Below are 20511 nucleotides of genomic sequence, written 5' to 3'. Positions count from 1 at the left end.
ATTAAGTAGAAAATGAAGAATAATCTATACTATTATATTAAGTGTGAGGACATGATAATAACTAATTAAAGATGACATCAACTTTTTTTTTCAATTTTACCCTTATATGATATTAATATTACACTTTTGTTTTTTATTTTTCGTTTTTGTTTTAATTTCAACACACACTTTTATTTTTATTTCAACAATTCAAATATCAATTTAGTCTCTCCATAAATTGTCAAATTTCATTTTAGTCCATCGATAATAATAAAAAATTATTGTACACATGCATCGCGTGTGCATGGTAACTAGTAATAATAAAAAAACAAATGGACTCCACGGCACACGATCTCCTCTCCCCACTTTTCAGAATCTTTAATAAATCCAACTAGGATTATGCAAATTACCCTGCTAGAATTAATGGCACCACACTTTATTTACATTTATTTAATTATTTTAAGGTGACCTTTTAGCCTAACCAAAACCAAGAAAATTTTTTAACATAGGTTTTGCCAAACATAAAATTGTAGCACAGCACATTATACGGTGTAGATTAGGGAGGGGTGGCTGCCTATTTTGTCTNTTTTTATTCCCCAAGAAAATGTCACCAAGTTTCTTGTTTACAACCGAACCCCACTTTGTTTGCTTCATCTTTCGGTGCATTTGTGTTGGAATAAAGGTGAGAAGAAGGTCCTGAGGAGAAGGGATTTGTATTTGGTTGCGGATATTTATTCCTCGATTCAATGGCCATTCAAGCACAGCTGGTTTCGGATCAGAGTTTTGGGTTTTCTTTGGGGGGTCCTCATGATTCCATCATGGAGACTGACGCTGGATTTAATCACTCATTTTTAATTCCTCAGCACCAGCAATTGATGCAGTTTGGTCCGTTTCAGAATTTTTATCAGCATAAGAATCAAAGCTCATTTCTTAAGAATTTCACCGTGAAAGATCAGCAATCTGTCTTGTTTTCGCGGTCTCTCTCTTCCCAGATCGAGAGACAGAGAATGGAAATCGATCGATTCATAAGTTTACAGGTGACCAATTTTATTTATGTTTATTCATCATATTTTTGCTGGGAAAGAGTAACCGTTAATTTTCGTTACTGTGAATTTGTAATCTTCTTCTTCTTTTTCTGAGATTGTCGAGTTGATGTGAAATGGGTTCGTTTGATTTTCTTTTATATCCCACCAGAACGAAAGACTGAGGCAGGCTTTGCAAGAGCAAAGAAAGAACCAAATCTCAACAATGATGAAGAAATACGAATCAAATATCCAATCTTTACTCAAACAGAAGGAAGAAGAGATCTTGAAGGCAACAAACAGAAGAATGGAGCTGGAAAAACATCTGGAAAGAATGGAGATGGAGAACCAGACATGGAAAATGGCAGCCAAGGAGAAGGAAGCCATTGCCGCGGCATTGAACAGCAAAATCCAACGTCTCAGAGAGTCTGCGTGCCTGTCAATCAATGCAGCCGAAGACGCAGAGTCGTGTTTCCGAATCGAAGAGAACGAGGAACAAAACACGAGGAAGATGATCTGCAGATGCTGCGGTTCTCGAAAAGCGTGTGTTATCATGTTGCCTTGCAGGCATCTGTGTTCATGCAAAGATTGTGAGGCATTTCTTGATTCCTGCCCCGTCTGTAAAATGGTGAAAAAAGCCAGCTTAGAAGCGTTCACTACATGAACTTTTGGCCGATTTCTTCATCAAATGATGTAACATTGTTTGTATGAACAGTCCCTTCTGATAACTCTGTCATATGTCGAATTATACAACTTTTTAAATAGTAAAATATATATATATATATATATATTCAAAGATTTTTCCATAAAAGTGGGAAGAAAACGACGGGGCGTACTGTTTCCCTTTTTTTTTACCTTAACGGGATTTTGTTTTATTTTTACCTAGATTGATTTGATTATTCGTGTAAGATTATTTTTACCGGGGGCGTGTACCGTCACATTGCCTGTGCTTGAAAGATGATATAATAATAATGTTATAAAAAGCAACGAGTGAATGTGATGGTTTCACTACTGTAATTATGTAATCCAATTGGTGCACTGCTGCCAGGTTGGTGGATGTTTCACGCTTTGTTATTCTTATTATTGTAAATCGATACTTCCCAAAAAATTGGGTAAGCTGGATGTACGATTTTTCGAGCCGATATATGTTCATTTTTTGTTACTGATGATGATCGGGTAAGATGAATCTGAGCTGAATGGTCTACATATATAGTCAGTGGAGCGTCGAAAGGTTTTTGGCGTGACTACTACGATGTTCAAATCAGTCAAATATTCACACCAACGAAAAAAATATTTTTAAATGATTATGAGGGAGTGCTTGTGCAAATGAAAGTGAAATATCCGATTTTAATTTTTTCAGGGGTATTTATATAATGTTAGAGTAAGTGACTGCCTTGGGATACTAAGGTAGTGGCCACGATGTGAGGACATGACTCACGTCTCAGTGTCAGCACGATCTCGTGGACAAGGGGAATGTGTCATGCGATTAATTGTGAACATGTCCAAGATCAGTTGGCCCAGTTTTTCCTGTCTTGTCTAACCAAGAATATGAGCACAGGCTTTTGTGAGCATTTAGTCATATGTCCAGTTTCTCGGGTAGCTACGTGCCAGGGTGAAAAATAATGGTCGAGGCAGGATAGACATTCACTTAATCCGGATAGTTTCAGCTTGGTATTCTCTTGACTTCTCGAGACCAACTCTGGGCTTATGGTATTTCTTCAATCAATACTTTCACAAGTTTTGGCTATAATTTAATATCGACGTTGCACAACGTTTGAATAATAACAATCGAGCCATCGAAAATGTTCGCATGCACGGAGTTTTTACATTTTCTATGCGTATCAATTGTATAAGTTTCATTTTTTCGGTTGTCTTATATATTTAATCTAGTTTTTATGTTTGGTATATTTTTTCTTTATTTTTACTTCCATATTTTTGCTAACTTAATCTTGGAATACATGAAACATTTTTTAAAAAAATTATTTGTGTATTTTATTATTCTATTGTGTGTTATCATAAGATGCTACAACTTCCCCGATAATATTTATATTTGATACACACTGACACAGTTCTCACTTTTATGATAAGAAAAAATTTATTTCTGTTTAAATTAAATTAAATAGATACACTCAGTATTCTAGTAAAATTAGACACATTCAAGTTTCTGTTTAAATTAAATTAAATAGATACACTCAGTATTCTAGTAAAACTAGACACGTTCAAGTTTATTTTTTTTATGTTTGCGCCATCCTTCAGCAATATTGGGACGTCTTGACCTAATCTCCATCGTTTTGTTGTTTTTATTGCATTAATGAAACGCCAAACTTATCATTTCTTGCATATGTTGCATTACAAAAACTTGTGTAAAACAGTCTCACGGGTCGTAATTTGTGAGGCAGATCTCTTATTTAGGTCATCCATGAAAAAATATTACTTTTTATGCTAAGAGTATTATTTTTTTTTGTGAATATTGGTAGGATTGACCCATCTCACAAATAAAGATTCGTGAGATCGTCTCATAAGAGACCTACTCATGTTGCATATATACAATATCTAAAGTTTGATGTCTTTGGTGACTCGATTTGTGACAACAATTGAATTTTATAGAAACTTCTCTATTTTTTTTTAAAAAAATATTTTTTCTTATCGAATTTTTTTCTTTTGAAAACCCCATTTTATTAAATTTTTATAATTACTCATCTCGTCCACTTTTGAAAATTCATAAATTAAAAGTTCCAAAATAAAAATAGACACGTTATTCATTCAAACAATAGTTGCAATCTATAACAAAATTGTTATAGTTTTTTTCAATATAAGTGTTCATAGTTTTGTATAAAAATTAACTAAATTTCAAAAAAAAAAATTGCACATATAAAACCAAATATATAAGTATGCAACGCATGTATAATAACAAAAATAAAAAGAATATATTATTGTCTAAATAAATATAAAATGAGAAAATAAGTCTACGACGACTGGAGACGATGTAATCTTGTACAAAATAAAAGATTTAAAAATGTTGATTAGCGATAGGGTTTTATTTATTTATTTATTTATTTAGTGCTACGGTTGTTTTGTATTAGTTTGGTTCGATTATTGTCAAACGCACACCAAATCAAATGTATATAGTAGGTTTTATAAAATAACAAATCAAACATGTAATAATTAAAACTAACAAGCCTCAATAAATATCTAAGTTGATACAGTATACAAGTGTTTGACCAATGAGAAAGAGTTATAAGATTTAAAACCAATCAGCCCTTAACAGATATCTAATTTAATAGAGTATGTGAACGTTTGTGACCATTGATCGGTAGTTCGATTTCTCATGCACATCTTCTTGGGTGAGTATGTTGTACATTGCTAGACTATTGTGGTTTACATGACTGACATGATGTATAAACTATTGCACTGGTCCGGATATATGTTTATCTTATGTAGACTGAAAAATAATGACAGCTAGTTTTCAACAAGACAAAAAAATTAAAACTAACCAAACAAAACCAATATTTTCAATTAAGATGGACATTAAAGCAAAATCGATTACCAATATCCCACAAACTTTGAAAAAAGATATAAAAATATATTATTGCACTGCATTCAATTGTGATTAAACTCGGAGGTTGCGGTCTGCTTTTCATGTTGTCGTAATTATTACGAGGAAATGTTGGTTTTGTGTGGGGAAAAAAGGCTATTAAACCTAGATCTGAAAAAAAAAACCTTATTATTTTAATTGAAAGGTACACAAAAATCAAGATGTCGGCACAGCATTATTGGACTGATTGAAGTATTCGGCTCCTGCGATATACATCCATATTTGTTCCAATAGAAACTTTACCTAACATTTTTCGGGATGTCAATTTCTCATAATTCGAGTAAAAATTGAGCTTCGCCTTGTGTCGGACGGCTTAATTCGTGCTGTACTATGTATGTGGAATCAGCATTGTTTTTAATGTAGACCTGATTTCTTGCTCTTTTTTTTCGTGTAAAATACGCTAGTCAGATAAACTATTTTTAACATATTTTGTGTGACATATTCGTTCGAAAAAATATTAGTAAGAAAATCGAATTTGTGATAATTGATCTAATGCTCACATATTTTAACAACTCGAACATATACCAAAAGCAGTTGATTTGCTTTCTTGAACCATATCTCAAGTTTTAACCAATATTCCCTTTTTCAAATAGCTTTGTTGAATAAACATTGTCATCAAATCAATTCCTTAAAATTTACACCCAATAAATGACTTAAAACCTATTGTTTCCATTGATATGTTACTTATGAGTTTGTCTTCGACGATTTAATCACTTGCGTAGATCGTTAAGGCACCGTTTGGTTCGTATGATAGGATAAGTAAATGATATATAATAAGAGTGATTATAAAATAAAAAGTAAAGATAAATAACACATGATGATAAATTATATGATGTTTGACATGATTTTAACTTGCTTGATTATTTTTGTTAATTATTTATTAAAATGCCTTCATCATATATTAATTAGTAATATATTCTTAAAATGAATAAATAAATAAATAAAATTTCTAGAATTAATTGATTTAAAAATTATAAATAAAATTAAAATATTATATTAATTATTAAATTTTCATTAATTTCAATTTCCAAAAAAACTAAAAAATCGATTAATATCATAGAAAATAATTAAACTTTGATAATAACATAAATATGCATTTATTGTAATAATTAAAATATCAATACAAATTTAAATATTAAATAATGGTTAATAAAAATTATAATATTACGGTTAAAAATAATATAATAATAAAAACATGATCAATAATAATTAAATAATTTATAATATTAGTCAAATTAAAAGTTATATTTAAATATTATTAAATTTTTTGAATTTATAATTATTTTAAATTTTAGGATATTAAAAAAAAATTTAAATTAATCAAACATTATCCCTTCTCTCCCAAAGGATTATATAACCACCAACACGAGGATAATAAATAATAATACATATAGTGCGGGCTGAACGAGTCTATCACAATCTTAATAATGCACACCAAACACATGATAAGTGAATGATTAAAAATCAATCACCCCTTATCATGTATACCAAACAATGCCTAAATGTATTGTGTATCATATCGATATAAAATCTACACGTGTTTTTATTTAATTATAAATTAAAGAGATGGAGAAAAAACGTTTTTTGGGTAACTCAAAGTCTCGAAAAAATGTATTAATCCCATTAACAATGGTGTACTATATGCCCCATTTTCCTCATAGATAAGCGTTTCAAACCCGCCCGCGTGTGGCCATTATTCTTGAGTTGGGGAGCAATGAATCTGTAGTTGACTCCAAAACAGAAACGCAAGGAAAACTTCAATGTCTTGAGATTCGGGCCTACTGGACTCGATTTCACGTGATTGGGAAGAGGGGCCTGGTTAGCGATGGAGCTTCACTTAATGGGCTTTAGTCTTAGTCCAATTTTGTGGGCACTTCTTTAATTCTCTTTCATGGGCCACAAACTGCGTATTGAAGATTCCAGACATTGGAAATCAAGTCCGTATATTTGACACGATTTTAAGTTGGTTGATTATTTTTGTTAATTATATTATTATTATTAAAATGTCCTCACCATATATTAATTAGTAATATATTCTTAAAATAATCAAATAAATAAATAAAATTTTTGGGGCTAATTTATTTTAAAATATTATATTAATTATTAAATTTTCTTTAATTTCAATTTTTGAAAACAACTAAAAAAATCGATTAATATTATAAAAAATAATTAAAATTTTATAATAACATATATATGCATTTATTGTGACAATTAAAATAGTAATACAAATTTGAATATTAAATAATGGTTAATAACAATTATAATTTTATGGTGAAAAATAATATAATAATAATTAAAATATGATCAATAATAATTAAATTATTTATAATATTAGTCAAATAAAAAATCATTTTTAAAAATTATTAAATTTGTTGAATTTATAATTATTTTAAAAGTTATGATATTAATAAAAAATTTAAATTAATCAAACATTATCCTTTCTCACCCAAAAGATTATATAACTACCAACAAGATGATAATAATACATACAGTGCAGGTCAGGTGTGGGCTGAACGGGTCTATCATAATCTTAATCATACACACCAAACACATGATAAGTGAATGATTAAAAATCAATCACCCTTATCATGCACATCAAACAATAAGTATCTCAAATTTAATAATATATTATAGATATATATATTTGTTAGGAAGAAGAATCGTGGTGTTAGATATATTTGTCATAAAAATAAAAATATATCACCCCTCTAATAATTCAATTCAATAAACACAAACTCCTCGTTAATGCATACCATACCTTATTTCATTTCCCAAGGTTCAATTTTCTTCGTATAGATATTTTGGTATAAATTATCTTGTCGGTGATATTTAAAATCCATGCTTATTTTATTCATTTCTTTTTCTTTTTTCTTTTTTTTACCGGCAATTCTTTGTAAGTTCCCTGGCACCTTTTCTTCTCGTTTCTTCTCCTCTGGATTGTTCCCCCGATGCAAATTCGATGCTAGTGTGCTGCATTTCTACGTCATTATTCTTTGCCCTTTTCTAGGGTTTCTTTTCGCTTCCATGAATTCGGTCTTTCTCCGCAACTCTCTCTGACGCTCGATGTTTCTCGTATCCTGATTGAAAATCTGAGGTAAATGTTAGATGTTGATTGTTTGCCGTAGAGGGTAATCAGCTATGGTCAAGTCGTTTTGGTTTCAACAGTGTATTGTTTTTACCCAGTGTTGATTTATGAAAACGTTTGTATTTTTTTTAATCCGTGCTTGTAGCTCTGTGATCTAAGCAGGGTTCGCCCTTCGAAATTGTTCGATGGCTTAACTTTTTCAAGTTGCATTTCGAGCTTGTTTTTATTCATTTCTTTTTTAGAGACAAGTCACCTAAAAATTTTGGTACCAAGTTGGCATGTGTTACAGGGATTTTTTTTCCTTGAGAAGTTACGACCATATTATCTCGTATATCTAGAGTTCTTGGCATCTTTGTCCTAAAGTAGAATTAGAGCCGTCAATCGAGGACTTGGAGGGATGATCTCTTGATTGCCAATTAAAAGCTAGATCATGCCTGCTTGATCTTTTTGGTTGGTATGTATTCACTAGGATTTTGGTCAGGCCATTAGCAAATAACTGACAGAAATCATCACCTTTCGAAAACTTCACTGAGTATTGGTCACTCTAAGTTTTGGTTTGTTTTATTGGTGTTTCAACTTTCATAATGAAACAACAAAGTATTTGGGTGTATGTTGATAAGAAAATCATAGAGGCTTTGGTTTAGTTGTACTTGACATGTTTGACATGTTTCTTCCTGTAGTATTGGTCACTCTAGACATCCTTGACATGTTTCTTCATATAGACATTAATACATAATTGATAAATGCATGATAATGTTATTATGAACATAATATTTACGTTACATTGCGCATGCAACGTGCGTGCGTGACACTGTTTTTTTGTATTATTGTATAAGCACTGTTTGGTGCGAATGATAAGATTCGACATCCTAATGTTATCTGGCATTTGATTCAAGTTTTACAATAACTAGAGTTAAAAATCAGCTATATTATCCTTAACTTTTAATTTATCATCTCATCCTTCGTTGGCACATCTTACAAGCCCAATGGTCCCTATTGTATACAAGTGGTGCGTGTGCAGACTGATTAGTTATATTAAAAGCATTGATTTATGAGATTGGGTTCTAAAAACTTGTGAATATTTCATTTTGCCCCGTAGGTTTTAACATATTAGAGATATCCCCATTTTCTACCTGGAGCACATGGACTGTTGGGGTCGCCTGCAGACAAGAATTTATTTATTGATAAAAGAGATTTTGATTCCTTTCGTTGATTGATTTCCAGATATACTCTCCAAAGCTATCAATTCGTCCCACGGCAGACAAAATGAGGCCACCCAGCACCTTGAGAGTTTACCTTTACATTCCAAACATTATCGGTGAGCATAATTGATAAAGTGTTTGATGATATATCATGATTTTTGTTGGTTTTTTCTAATGATAATGATGTGGTGATATTCTTTATTTGGTAAATCAACGAGAGCTTGCAGGTTACATTAGAATATTAATGAATTGCTTTGCTTTTGCGATATGCTTCAAGGACAAAACTCTATTCTCTATTCTGTATTTTGTCAGGTGTGGATTTTATTTCTTGCTTTTGTTTTTTCATTTTTATTCGATTCAAATTATCTGTTGTTTAATTGCATTTATGTTTATTTTTTTAGCTTCGTTTGTGATGCTTTGGATGGCTGGTTTGCTCGCAGACTGAATCAAGGTTAGGGTTTGTGCCTGTTGATTTGTCAGTCGATGTCAAAAGTTTGCCTTGTGCCCTAATCTGGAAGAACTTTATTCGTTATACTTGTGTTTTGAGGTTTCATAATGTTCAAGGGCATTACTTTTCGGTCAGTCTGATGTAATTTAGAACACAAGTATAATGAGTGACTTTCTTCCGCTGAATGTGTGGAAATTTTATATTTTGAAGGATACTTCTCGAGGCGTAAAGATGTATAACACGCGTATATCTGTCGAGTAAACGTATTCAGAAAATTTCCCACACAATACAGGATAATATTTGGAATTATACGTCCGTTGTAATCTAGAAATAGTGCATCATAATTTGAAAGAATCTAATGATGCCTCCATTCTTAGCATTTCACCCCTGGCTAACCCAGCCTGCTTGTTACATTTGAATGGACTTTGAAACCTTAATTTGTTTAATACAGTTTCAACTTTTGGAGCAGTTCTGGACATGGTTACTGACAGGTATCTGTTGTCTAAATTTTGTAGCGCCTTCTACATGTTATTTTACCCCTGGTTCCACACTTCACCTGACATGTGTTTGGTCTTCAATGTGTGATGGCTAAGTTAAAATCTTAGTTTGGGTGTTTTTCCACAGGATAAGCACGGCTTGTCTCCTGGTGGTTTTATCGCAAGTTTATAGGTGATTTTTTTTAACTTTATTTCGTGTTGTTTGAGGTTTATTTACTATATTATGAGTTCTCACCTCTGAAATCCAGGCCTGGATTTATTTTCTTGTCGCTGCTTGCTCTAGATATAGCCAGCCATTGGTTGCAAATGTATAGGTATTTATTTTCTTGTTAAATCACCTTTTGGACTCTGTTTTAAAATTTATTGAACTAAATCAAATTAGGGATCATGTGACAGTGCTCACTTTTCTTGTAACCTACTAGCCATGTAAGCATCTAACAGCTTTTGATATTTTATTTTCACTTGCTAATGTATTACAGCACCTTCTTGGTGGGAAAAATTAGCCACAAGGATGTCAAAGATAGCAGCAATTGGTTGTTCAAACTTTACTATGGGAATCGCAAATTTATGTGTTACTGTTGTGTCTCTTGTGAGGTGAATGTTTTTGATAATATGCACCAGAAATAGTTTATTACCTTTTTGATACACTTACTTTATTGAATCCGTTTGACTATTAGGTTCTTTACATTCTTTTATTTCTTCTAGCTAAGGAGAACGAGGGTCTCATTGATGTAAGTCTTTTCTTCTCGATTGCATCGACTTTTTGCACCGAAGATCGATTATGTAATACTCATGTACCTGTGATATTTTTACCTTCAGGTTCTAGTGAATGCTGCAACACAAAGTTGGTTCTATTTGTCATCACTTACTTTGGTTATTGTTGGATGGTTAATCAAGCAGATAGTTAATATTATACAGGTGTGCGACTTAGCCTCATTGTTCTTATAGACAATGTTTCTATTTTCCACATAATGATCGACGATGCATGATTTTGAGTATTAGAATTGCATGTCTATAAATTTGCGATTCTATCTCGAGTCTTGATTCTAACTATGGAGATCAAACACGTGTAGCTCAAGTAATTAGAATGCATACAGCTGAAGAAGCAGCTGACTTCATAGTACAATGGCGGGTTGTGAGGGTGGTAATCGAATTTTTTGTGGATGTTATTCCAATTATGTGCTTGGTCGAAAGATAAAAGGAATGTCCCATGGGCCCTAACCTGATTCACTTCATAGCATCATAAGATGTTATTCCCATAAAAAATTTCTTAGAAAGTTATTGTATATCTTCCTTGGTTCTTGCCTTATATGCATCCTTTTATTGACTGATTCATTCATTTTATGGTGGCAGATGAAGACCGCGGCTGATGCTTGCATAGTCTATGACATTAATAAGAAGCAGTAGGGATTATTTCTGCAGCTACAACTCTTACCAAATGACGCTTTATGTGCACGTATTCAAACTCTAGACGAATATCTTAAACTTTGGGAGGCACATGTTTTTTAAAGGGGGTGGTGTTCTTGTATTGTTCAAATGTAAAGGGGTTCTTTCCCATAGGTGTACATGAATCGAAGTTGAATAACCTCGACCTTTCGGTGATGTTAATAATTGCTTGGTTTTGAGATGCTTTTTCATCATCATCATTATTAATTAATTGATTTGATGACCATATTCCATACTTGATTATTAAAATAGGCTAAAGCTTGGAGTGAATACGCAGAATCACTGTCATTTCTCAAGCAAAAACATGATATACCTAACTAATACAAGCTTAATCCTAAAAACTCACTGATCAAAATTGCAATCCCTAAACCAATTGCTACAAGAGAAGATGCCCAATTGAGTTTTTCAGTTACTCTAGGTACCTTTTCCTTGAGCACTTGACTGCATGACCCGATAAACATTGTATAGCTTCCCATAGCGAAAACCGTCCCAACCAAGAACATGAACAGAAACGCAGCACCAGCCAAACGAGAAGGCAATGCAAGTGCCGGTAAGATCATCAGCAAAGCATCCGGCTGCAATCCATGAACAATCCCCGTAGCAAACGTGGTAAAACCAAATTTCTTCTTTCCGATTGAAGGGCTTGCGATCATTTCATATCCACTCACATCACAGTCGCCATTCTCCAGGACAACACATGGGACGGGTACTTCTGACGCTTCCCTTATTCCCATGGCTCCAATAACGAGTAGAGTAAACCCCACCACTCTCGTGCCCCAAGTTCTCAATACTTCAATATGTAGCCGATCTTTCAAAAGTAAAAAAAGTAGGCCAAATATCAACTGCCCCGCATCATGCCCACATCCCCAAAGGGCTCCAACAGCAGCACTTTCCATCCTCGAGCAGCCAATTGAAAGTGGAGCCAAGGCAGCAAGATGGTCGGGACCTGATAATGTGTGCAAGCAACCCGCCAAGAATCCAGTCCATGCGCTGCTCAGTAACTCGAAGCGTAGAAGACTAGTCCCTGCAGCAATTGCTGCTGGTACTCCAGTCTTGGCTGCATTTGGGAAACTAGCAAAAGCCGGTGACACGACAACAGGGTGGAGTAACGTCAAAAGGATTGCAGATAATAATATCACTGCCCCTGCATTAACTGCCTGAAATATATCGAGAATCATTACCAATATAGATACCAGAATATGTTAAAAAGGGAAAAACATACGGTACAATAATAACACGTTATCGAAATAATTTCAAATTGTCCAGTTATGCATTAGTCGAGAGAGCCTACATTCCACTGTCAATTTTATTTTCTTAGAAGACATTCCAAGGCGCAATATTTTTTTGCATTCAATCTTTGTTCCTACACCTAGACTCACATTAGATATTTCCTACATGAATCTTTCATAATCAGTAATTAGTGATGTATTTCATGCATGATATTATTCTGGATCACAATGGTTGGCAAAGATAATAAACGAAGACAGTCTGCCGTCATAGAGTTGACCCTCATGTTCCAACTAGTTCATACGACTACATTTTTTTGTAAAGCTTACATGTTATATCTACCAAAACTAGTCTTCACTGCAGAAAAAGTAGACAAGTTCTGTCAGAAAAATGGAAAGAGCATGGAAAACGATAACCAACAACGATACCCGCGAGAAAGATTTTGATGAACATCTCACAACCACCATTAGAGTCACTTATAATTCTTCGGAATACAACAATCAGGTTCTAATTAAGGTCTGCTGGTCCTGGGAAAAATGCCATAAGTAGTTCCTACTTGTATTGACAACAATAGACACACAATCGTTGTTGTGTAAGTACCACCCTATCTCATGTTATCAGCGAAACACGGGGGAAACATCCTCCATGAAATAAAATTTCGGGATTTCCAAATTAAATATGCCATGAATGATCCCGAGTCCTTTGATGATCAACACACACACACACTACATGCAAAGGGACAACAGGCTTTGAATTTAGTTAACTAAACAACAAGACCGGATGCACTTCGACAATAAACAGCGATTTTAGATACGCAATTAAGGAGGAACCGATTCAAGATCTCTGGGTAAAATTCCGGCCTTTAGCTCTTATAGTAAACGTCACATAACAAAGGCCAAAATCGATAAAGGAACTCAATCAAAAGAAACATAAGCACTCAAAAACTAAAATGTCACACAATTTTCAAAGCATTTATACCTTCCGCTGCGGAGAATATATCAGAGGGATTAGTCTACGCAAATGAGGCTTAGGCGCCAGCCCATCAGTCGAATCCACGAAAAACGACAACTCTTCCCGGGTTTCAGGGGAAACCAAAGACGGGTCTTGGAGACCGCAAGATAGCGACTTGACCCGAAGTGGCCCGGGGAGTGGCACCCAACGAAATGAAGCCGATGAAAAAGCCATTTTCCTGGAGGACACAACTCCCGCGAAGCGTGGAACAAGGGGATGAGAACTGGGCTTCAAGTTACAATGAGGTTTCGAAGGGATAGCCTTGGAGTGAATTAGCCTCTCCATTCCGAATTTTGAAGCCCCGATAATCACTCAAATTTTGGGAGCACGTCTGCAAGAATCTTTGCAGTAGTAAAGAAGAGGAGAAGGTGAAGTTGGGAAGGATAAACTGCATACCAACTTCTTTACCACATCCAAAGATGCCAGCTCTGTGCCTAACCATATCTTGAAGTTGTCTTTCTCAATTTATTACAACGTTATTATTATTCATATCATGTTTTGATATTTCTGCATTTAAATTTTGGAAACCAGAAATTTAACGTGCTGAAAATTTATCATTTTGGAAATGAGCCATATTTCAATTTTTATCGGGGATAATATTTAATTGATCTTAATCTCGAAATGTATTGTTTATCTTTTAAAAGTTACAAAAAATCGTAACAAAATAGGTAACATCTGGATTGATGTATTTCAAATTCTTTGATTTTAATTTCGTTTTTTTTTTTTTTGCTTGCATGAACAAAATCTAAGTGTATTTCAAATCAATTTATCAAATTTCAATATTAATTATGGTGAATTTCAGATATGCGAAGATTTATCATAAGAATTTTATATCTCAAATCATTTCTCACAGTCAAACCACTCTCCAAATTAAATACATTGGTCTAAATGATATCTTAGTCTAATTTCATAGATTTTTTAAATAAATTTTATCTATAATTATTTTTTAGTTCATAGTTAAATACTATGACTTGATCATATACGACGGCTATGCTTAGACCACAAGAAAATTTATTGCTAATAGAATATTTAATAATTTAATGACTCCTCAATAATACATTGCAAAACTTGGTGGATGTCACATCCTCCATTAATATTTAGATCTTAAAGCAAAAAGTCTTTCCTTTGAAAAACAAAAATCTTTATATATATATATATATTACGCGTGTGTGTGTGGGGATAGTGAGCTGGGTCTTTTTACAATTATTATTGGTCTTGGGTTCTAGAATTCATGGGCCTGCCCAGTAAAGCGTTGGTTAAATTGGATCCATTCTCGCTATTTGACCAGCAGTAGCACCTTTTGTAAGTCGCATTATTATATATGTATATATATATAGCAATTATCTTCTCATACGCACCCTCTCCGTCGCCCGCTATCACTATTTATATATTCATACAGTCACAACCATTCCTTTCCTTCTTTCTCGCTCTTAGGGTTTGGGCTAAATCCAGAAAGTAAAAACGATGTCTTCCGCAGACGCCTCTCCGAAGATGATTGTTCTGAAGAGCTCCGATGGGGAGACGTTCGAAGTTGAGGAGTTGGTTGCGCTGGAATCGCAAACCATTAAGCATATGGTCGAGGATAACTGCGCCGATACGACTATACCCTTGCCCAACGTTACATCCAGGATCTTGGCGAAAGTTATCGAGTATTGCAAGAAACACGTGGAAGCCGCATCTAAAGCCACTGCTGACGGCGGGATGTGCTCCTCCGACAAAGTCGTTGACGATGAATTGAAGGCGTTCGATACTGAGTTTGTCAAGGTTGACCAGGGGACGCTTTTTGATCTTATCTTGGTAATTCCTATCCCTTTCGGTCAAATTTGTCTAATTTTCCCCTTGATTCTATTGTTTGTATAAATTTTGCTGCTGTCGGTGTTTGTGCGAAGTTTTGTTATGTGACTTTGTTTGGTTTCGATCATAGTTCCCATATGGGTAGGATCGAACAAACCCAGTTATTGATGGTGCAAAGGTTACTGCAAATAATGAATGGAACTGCAAATAATATCTTTGAAATCAATTTTTCTTCATTATATGATCTAGGGTTTTATTTTAGTGTACTTGAAATAAATCATCCTCACGAGTAACGATTATAATACATCTTGGGCCTTCAAGGGGCGTAAAGATGTGTCTTGGCATGTGTCTAAGCCCAGAGGTCGTGCCTAGACTAGTTGAGAGTTTTCATAACTATTTTTTCTATTTTATAATTCTGCAAAATGTGAGATATGTGATGATTTACTGCTTCGGGTTATGGTTTTAGACTAAACTTCCCCTTTTTGGCATGTATCCGCTATCTACGTAATTCATATGATCTATGCAATACTGAGAATATTTATCTGATGGTTTCTGGATTCGGTCTTGATAGTTGGAATTGAGATTGCCTATCAGTTTTGCAGTAATACAGTTACAGTGTTGTGTGATGGTTTTCTTCTGTATTTTCTCTCATCCTTGTACTGTTTGATGATCATATCAATATAAAATATTGTTTAGGGTTACTGATTAAGATACTTCTATTGCATTACTTCTCAAGAACTTCGATGTTTTAGTAAAATGTGGTAAGAAACAATTGATTCTTGTGATAGTGTTGACTTCTCACTGTTTGTAAATTCTGTTCAAACAATCAATATATCTTTCATGTTTATTGATGCTGTTGACATTTTATTCTCTTGTGTTGGGTGAATACGCAAATAGTTTTTGTCTGTTATGTTTTACCCATTCAAAATTATAGACATCACAGGTGAGACCACTCTTATGAATTTATGGTAGAGTTGCTGCAATTGATCGCTAGAGTATTCATATTCTCGGTGTTTTGTTACTCTAAGCATCATTCTTTTCAGGCTGCAAACTACTTGAACATCAAGAGTCTGCTTGACCTAACTTGTCAAACTGTTGCTGACATGATCAAAGGAAAGACGCCAGAGGAAATCCGTAAGACATTCAACATAAAAAATGACTTCACCCCAGAAGAAGAAGAGGAGGTTCGAAGGGAGAATGCATGGGCATTCGAATGATGTCTATATTTCTATGAGTAGGTAGTTTTTATGGTGTATCGGTACGTGATATTTCTTTTTCATTGTCAGTGCATGTTAATTATGTTGGTCTATGACGGTCAGATTGTTATTGCAATTCCCTTAATCACGTATGTTGAATGTATTTCTTAGTTTATGTGATCTTTATGTGCGTGGAATGGAATTTGGTCCTCCGGAAATATTTTTGATGGGTTGTTATGCTCCAAGTTTTTTCCTTGATAAAATTAGCAGCCTCACGTTCCCGCTCCTTTGTTTCTGCAATTTCACAAGTCTATTTTAGCACCTTCCCTCTCTGAGTCAGGTTTAGTTGAGTTGTGCTGATTTGACTTGTAAATTGATTTTAAAAATAATTTAATCTTCTTGTTATTATGTAATGATATTTTGGGTACTTTAAAATCCCTGTGCAATATGTTTTTTTGTGTTTGAGTTCCTGTCAAAATTTTCGTCTCAGAACCTCCCAGAAAATGGAATTAGTCGATGGCGTTGAAGAGATCCCAACTGACCAGCTAAAAAGCTCCACATTTTTCTTCTTGTAAGAGCGAAATAGGACCCTCTGAATTATTAGGGGAAAATTGGGCTGATTATGGAAGATTGCGTCGTCTTCGTCTGCCGCAAATGGCAGAATCTTGATGGAGATAACATGCGTCAGATTCTGTATCATGGGCCATCAGCCCGTGAATAGTTTCAGATGGGCTCAGTCCTTGTCCCATTCTCCAAGACCATTAATTCTTATACTTGGTTTTCTTCTCAAACTCAATTAACTTAAATTGTTTAAAACATGCATAATAAATTGCGTTATGACTATGTGGGATCTAAATTTCGTATCACCGATTTGCGAATGCGAAAATCATCCATGCAGCATAAAAATAAATAAGTTGGGGGTTGAGACTTGTTTTCGTCACCTCGAAACAGCTAAGGTATATGACCAATTCGAAACTTGAGCACATAACGACTATGAGGATTCATCCTATGGCACAAGAAACTAATCGATCTCCAGTGAAAGGTATAATATGCCCTAAAGTGATGAGAGATGGCGGCAAATGTGTGGGCAGAGGAGAATAAAACCTAATTTCATGATATTGTCCCCGCCAACTCTGTTTGAAGATTGTGGCAAATAAATTACTAATAGAATATATTATATGATATGATTCTAAAATTACAAATGTAATAGTCAATTATATTTTAGCCTAACGGTGTGGAGAGTCTTTGAATATACAATAGGTATCATGAGGTCTGAGTTGGAAGACTCCAAAAACCCATTTGGTTTTGAGTTCAAGTCCAACTTATATAAATAGTTTAGTTAATTTAAATAGGAAATCGTTCGCCTCCCTCGTTTAAAAAATATTTAAATGATGAAAAAATATATAATGTCCCCTTTGCAAGAAGAAAAAAACATAAATGGGAAGTTCCATTGTCGGATTCGTCGCACAATTTGAGGGACCGTTTCCAGGTGAGGTGTGCCTTTTAATTTCCAACGGTCATGAATCACATAGGCCGTTATTTCCACCCGTGACAGGTGTCAGATTGTTAATGGATAGCACAATTAATATTCCGAACCCGAAATTATTATTAAAAAAAAACAACCTGCGAGAAAGGTAATTTAATGCCAGCTAGATGGTTTTCAACGGGCATTTTTTTAAAAGAAAAAAAAAAGTTTGTATAAAAGAACTATCTTTTGCAAGAAAATATATAATGTCTGTCATGCTAAGAGGTATGTTACCGGATCGGAACAGACATGTTTCGAACCAAATTAAATTGATTTGAGATGTTTGATATCATATTAGATCGATTCTGGCTTTGTCAGATCGAGAGCTTAACTCAATCCAAAATCAAATAAAACTGTATTAAAATTAAATTAGGCCGTATTGAAACCAAATTGAAACTATTTTTAAAAAAATCATTATATATAACTAAATTAAATATAAGTTTCATGTAAATTCAATAATATATTCACAAATTATAGTAGTATGAAACCGGTCTTGGACCGATTCAAAATCGAACGGATCGGTTTAATTTGTTAATCATGTTTAATACAGAATACTTGATTGAACTAATTTAGTTACAAGAGATGATCGCAGCGATCTCTCCGACTTTTCGAGTCAGATTCGGCCTCAAATTATTTTGATAAATCTAAACGAGTGGTCTGAAAATTATTCGTAAATCACTTCATTTATTTGACGAATCAAGTATATCGATTCGATCGGTTATTAATCCATTACTAAGATAATTCCGAATTATTGGATGGATTTATTTAATTTCCTCTTTAAAAAGTTCAAAGCCAGCTGTTTCCCACACGATTAGCCCACTTAATAAAGCTGTTTTTTTTGGGTATAAAAACAAAATACAAAAAGGAAAAGATAAGTTTGATCATCCCATCCAGATAACCTTTGTCCCACCCCATTATCTAAAGTCTTCATTATCATAAATAAATATTTATATAAATCATAATTATTATTACGGCAAATTTGAGAAAAATAACTAAATCAATTTTTCAATTAAGATTCAGTACATAGCTATAATTTTTTAAGATTCAGTATCTGACAGATCCATACTTTTAGTTTTAAATATTCATAAAACAAAATTTACAATTTTACCCTTTATTATTTAAATAAATATATTATTTTATTCACAAAAATTATATCTCTCTTCTCCATTTAAAATATAATTTCAAAAAAATATTGTTTGTCAATTGTAATGGAATAAAAGTAAATACTTATTTTAACATACAAAGTACCTATTATGGTGTTTCAGATACTTGATTTCGCTCTTTAAATACTCCAAATATATATGAAAATACTATATTTTCGAGCATTCACCATAAATTCAGTCATTGTTGATCTTTTCATGAAAAATGTATTAGGATGACTTATTCATGTCATTTTATTTTTAAAAAAATAGGTCATCACTCATCATGAAATAAGATTAAATATTTATTTTGACATACAAAATGCTTATTTTGGAGTTCTAAATACTTGATTTGACTCTTTGAATACTCCAAGTGTGTAAGAAAATAATGGATCTTCGAGCTATCACAATAAATTCAATAATTGTTGGTATTTTCATTGAAAATGCATTAAGGTGACTTATTTATGTCATCTAATTTTTGAAAAAACACAGTTTCTCACTCATTGTTGAATTAGGAAAAGTACTTATTTTGATCGATAAAATACCTATTTTGGAGTTCCAAATATTTGATTTGGCTATTTGAATACTTCAAATATGTAAGAAAATACTTAAGTTTCAAGTAATATTAAGTGACTTTTGATTGTGTCATTTGTGAAGTTAAAATGTGATACTTAAATTGGTACAAAGAATATCCAATTAGAGTCTATAAATACATGATTTTACCCCGTAAATACTCATATCCAATTATTTGAGGATGCCAAAATATAATTTGATGTTAATATTAAGTGACACCAATGATGATATTCGTGAAGTAAAAATGTGATACCTAAATTAATAAAAATAATACATAATTCGAGTCCACAAACACTTGATTTTTACCTTTTAAATACTCAAATTCTATTGAGTATGCCAAAATATATAATTTGAAAATAATATTGAATGTTCTTTGATGATGAGATTTGTGAATAAAAAACGTGTTACCTAAATTGGTACAAATAATACCTAATTTGATTTGGCATATACTAGATTTTACCCTTTTAAGACTCAATTTTGATTATTTTAGGATACAAAAAAATATATTTTCAAGTAATATTGAGTGATTTTTGATGTGTCATTTGTGAAGTTAAAATTTGGTACCTAAATTAGTACAAAAAATATCTAATTCGAGTCTACCAATACTTAATTTTACTCCCTAAATGAGAAGTACTTTAATTTGAGTTTGTAAATACTTGATTTCGTAAATAAGATACTCACAATATGTATTAAAATACTGGATATTCGAATAAGCAGCGTAAGTTCACCAAGTGTTGGTATTTTTATGGAAGATACATTTTGATGACAAATT

General features: G+C 33.1%; 4 protein-coding genes across 7 annotated transcripts; 3 read left to right on the top strand and 1 right to left on the bottom strand.

Annotated features, from left to right (window-relative positions):
* The first annotated feature begins 494 nt into the window (after window positions 1–494).
* Window positions 495–1675, top strand: LOC140959911 (probable BOI-related E3 ubiquitin-protein ligase 3). Its single transcript, XM_073417963.1, has 2 exons — window positions 495–1016; window positions 1174–1675. Exons 1-2 carry the CDS (start codon window positions 726–728, stop codon window positions 1663–1665), a joined length of 783 nt encoding a protein of 260 aa, XP_073274064.1. The 5' UTR covers window positions 495–725; the 3' UTR covers window positions 1666–1675.
* A 5809-nt stretch (window positions 1676–7484) lies between these two features.
* LOC140959527 (CDP-diacylglycerol--inositol 3-phosphatidyltransferase 1-like) lies at window positions 7485–11468 on the top strand. Of its 4 annotated transcripts, XM_073417404.1 has the most exons (12): window positions 7485–7690; window positions 8048–8135; window positions 8906–8999; window positions 9111–9195; window positions 9285–9334; window positions 9783–9822; window positions 9956–10000; window positions 10077–10142; window positions 10308–10422; window positions 10506–10559; window positions 10648–10746; window positions 11182–11468. In XM_073417404.1, exons 3-12 carry the CDS (start codon window positions 8948–8950, stop codon window positions 11233–11235), a joined length of 660 nt encoding a protein of 219 aa, XP_073273505.1. In that variant the 5' UTR covers window positions 7485–7690; window positions 8048–8135; window positions 8906–8947; the 3' UTR covers window positions 11236–11468. The 4 variants fall into 4 exon arrangements, with proteins under 4 accessions (XP_073273505.1, XP_073273503.1, XP_073273504.1 ...); XM_073417402.1 differs by lacking the exon at window positions 8048–8135; XM_073417403.1 differs by lacking the exon at window positions 8048–8135 and having other exon boundaries at window positions 8781–8999.
* On the bottom strand, window positions 11458–13978 carry LOC140959526 (chloroplast protein FOR GROWTH AND FERTILITY 2-like). The gene is made up of 2 exons (XM_073417401.1): window positions 13480–13978; window positions 11458–12431 (listed from the first exon to the last, which is right to left on the bottom strand). Exons 1-2 carry the CDS (start codon window positions 13795–13797, stop codon window positions 11592–11594), a joined length of 1158 nt encoding a protein of 385 aa, XP_073273502.1. The 5' UTR covers window positions 13798–13978; the 3' UTR covers window positions 11458–11591.
* Window positions 13979–14871: 893 nt separating this feature from the next.
* LOC140960299 (SKP1-like protein 1A) lies at window positions 14872–16684 on the top strand. The gene is made up of 2 exons (XM_073418516.1): window positions 14872–15309; window positions 16350–16684. The coding sequence occupies exons 1-2, from the start codon at window positions 14977–14979 to the stop codon at window positions 16521–16523; spliced, it is 507 nt and encodes a 168-aa protein (XP_073274617.1). The 5' UTR covers window positions 14872–14976; the 3' UTR covers window positions 16524–16684.
* Window positions 16685–20511: the final 3827 nt, after the last annotated feature.

This window comes from Primulina huaijiensis, chromosome 15, assembly GCF_012295235.1.
Source record: "Primulina huaijiensis isolate GDHJ02 chromosome 15, ASM1229523v2, whole genome shotgun sequence".
Taxonomy (NCBI): domain Eukaryota; kingdom Viridiplantae; phylum Streptophyta; class Magnoliopsida; order Lamiales; family Gesneriaceae; genus Primulina; species Primulina huaijiensis.
This window is presented reverse-complemented; position numbering and strand designations above follow the sequence as displayed.

Bases quoted from the DNA above. Each gene is read 5' to 3' on its own strand.
- LOC140959527 (XM_073417402.1), top strand. From the start codon at position 8,948: ATGAGGCCACCCAGCACCTTGAGAGTTTACCTTTACATTCCAAACATT. The intron at 9,196-9,284 runs GTGTGGATTTTA...TTATTTTTTTAG, and splicing joins TCTATTCTGTATTTTGTCAG to CTTCGTTTGTGATGCTTTGG. The intron at 10,747-11,181 runs GTGTGCGACTTA...TTATGGTGGCAG, and splicing joins AGATAGTTAATATTATACAG to ATGAAGACCGCGGCTGATGC.
- LOC140959526 (XM_073417401.1), bottom strand. From the start codon at position 13,797: ATGGAGAGGCTAATTCACTCCAAGGCTATCCCTTCGAAACCTCATTGT. The intron at 12,432-13,479 runs GTATAAATGCTT...GATATATTTCAG, and splicing joins TATATTCTCCGCAGCGGAAG to GCAGTTAATGCAGGGGCAGT.
- LOC140959911 (XM_073417963.1), top strand. From the start codon at position 726: ATGGCCATTCAAGCACAGCTGGTTTCGGATCAGAGTTTTGGGTTTTCT. The intron at 1,017-1,173 runs GTGACCAATTTT...ATATCCCACCAG, and splicing joins ATCGATTCATAAGTTTACAG to AACGAAAGACTGAGGCAGGC.
- LOC140960299 (XM_073418516.1), top strand. From the start codon at position 14,977: ATGTCTTCCGCAGACGCCTCTCCGAAGATGATTGTTCTGAAGAGCTCC. The intron at 15,310-16,349 runs GTAATTCCTATC...CATTCTTTTCAG, and splicing joins CGCTTTTTGATCTTATCTTG to GCTGCAAACTACTTGAACAT.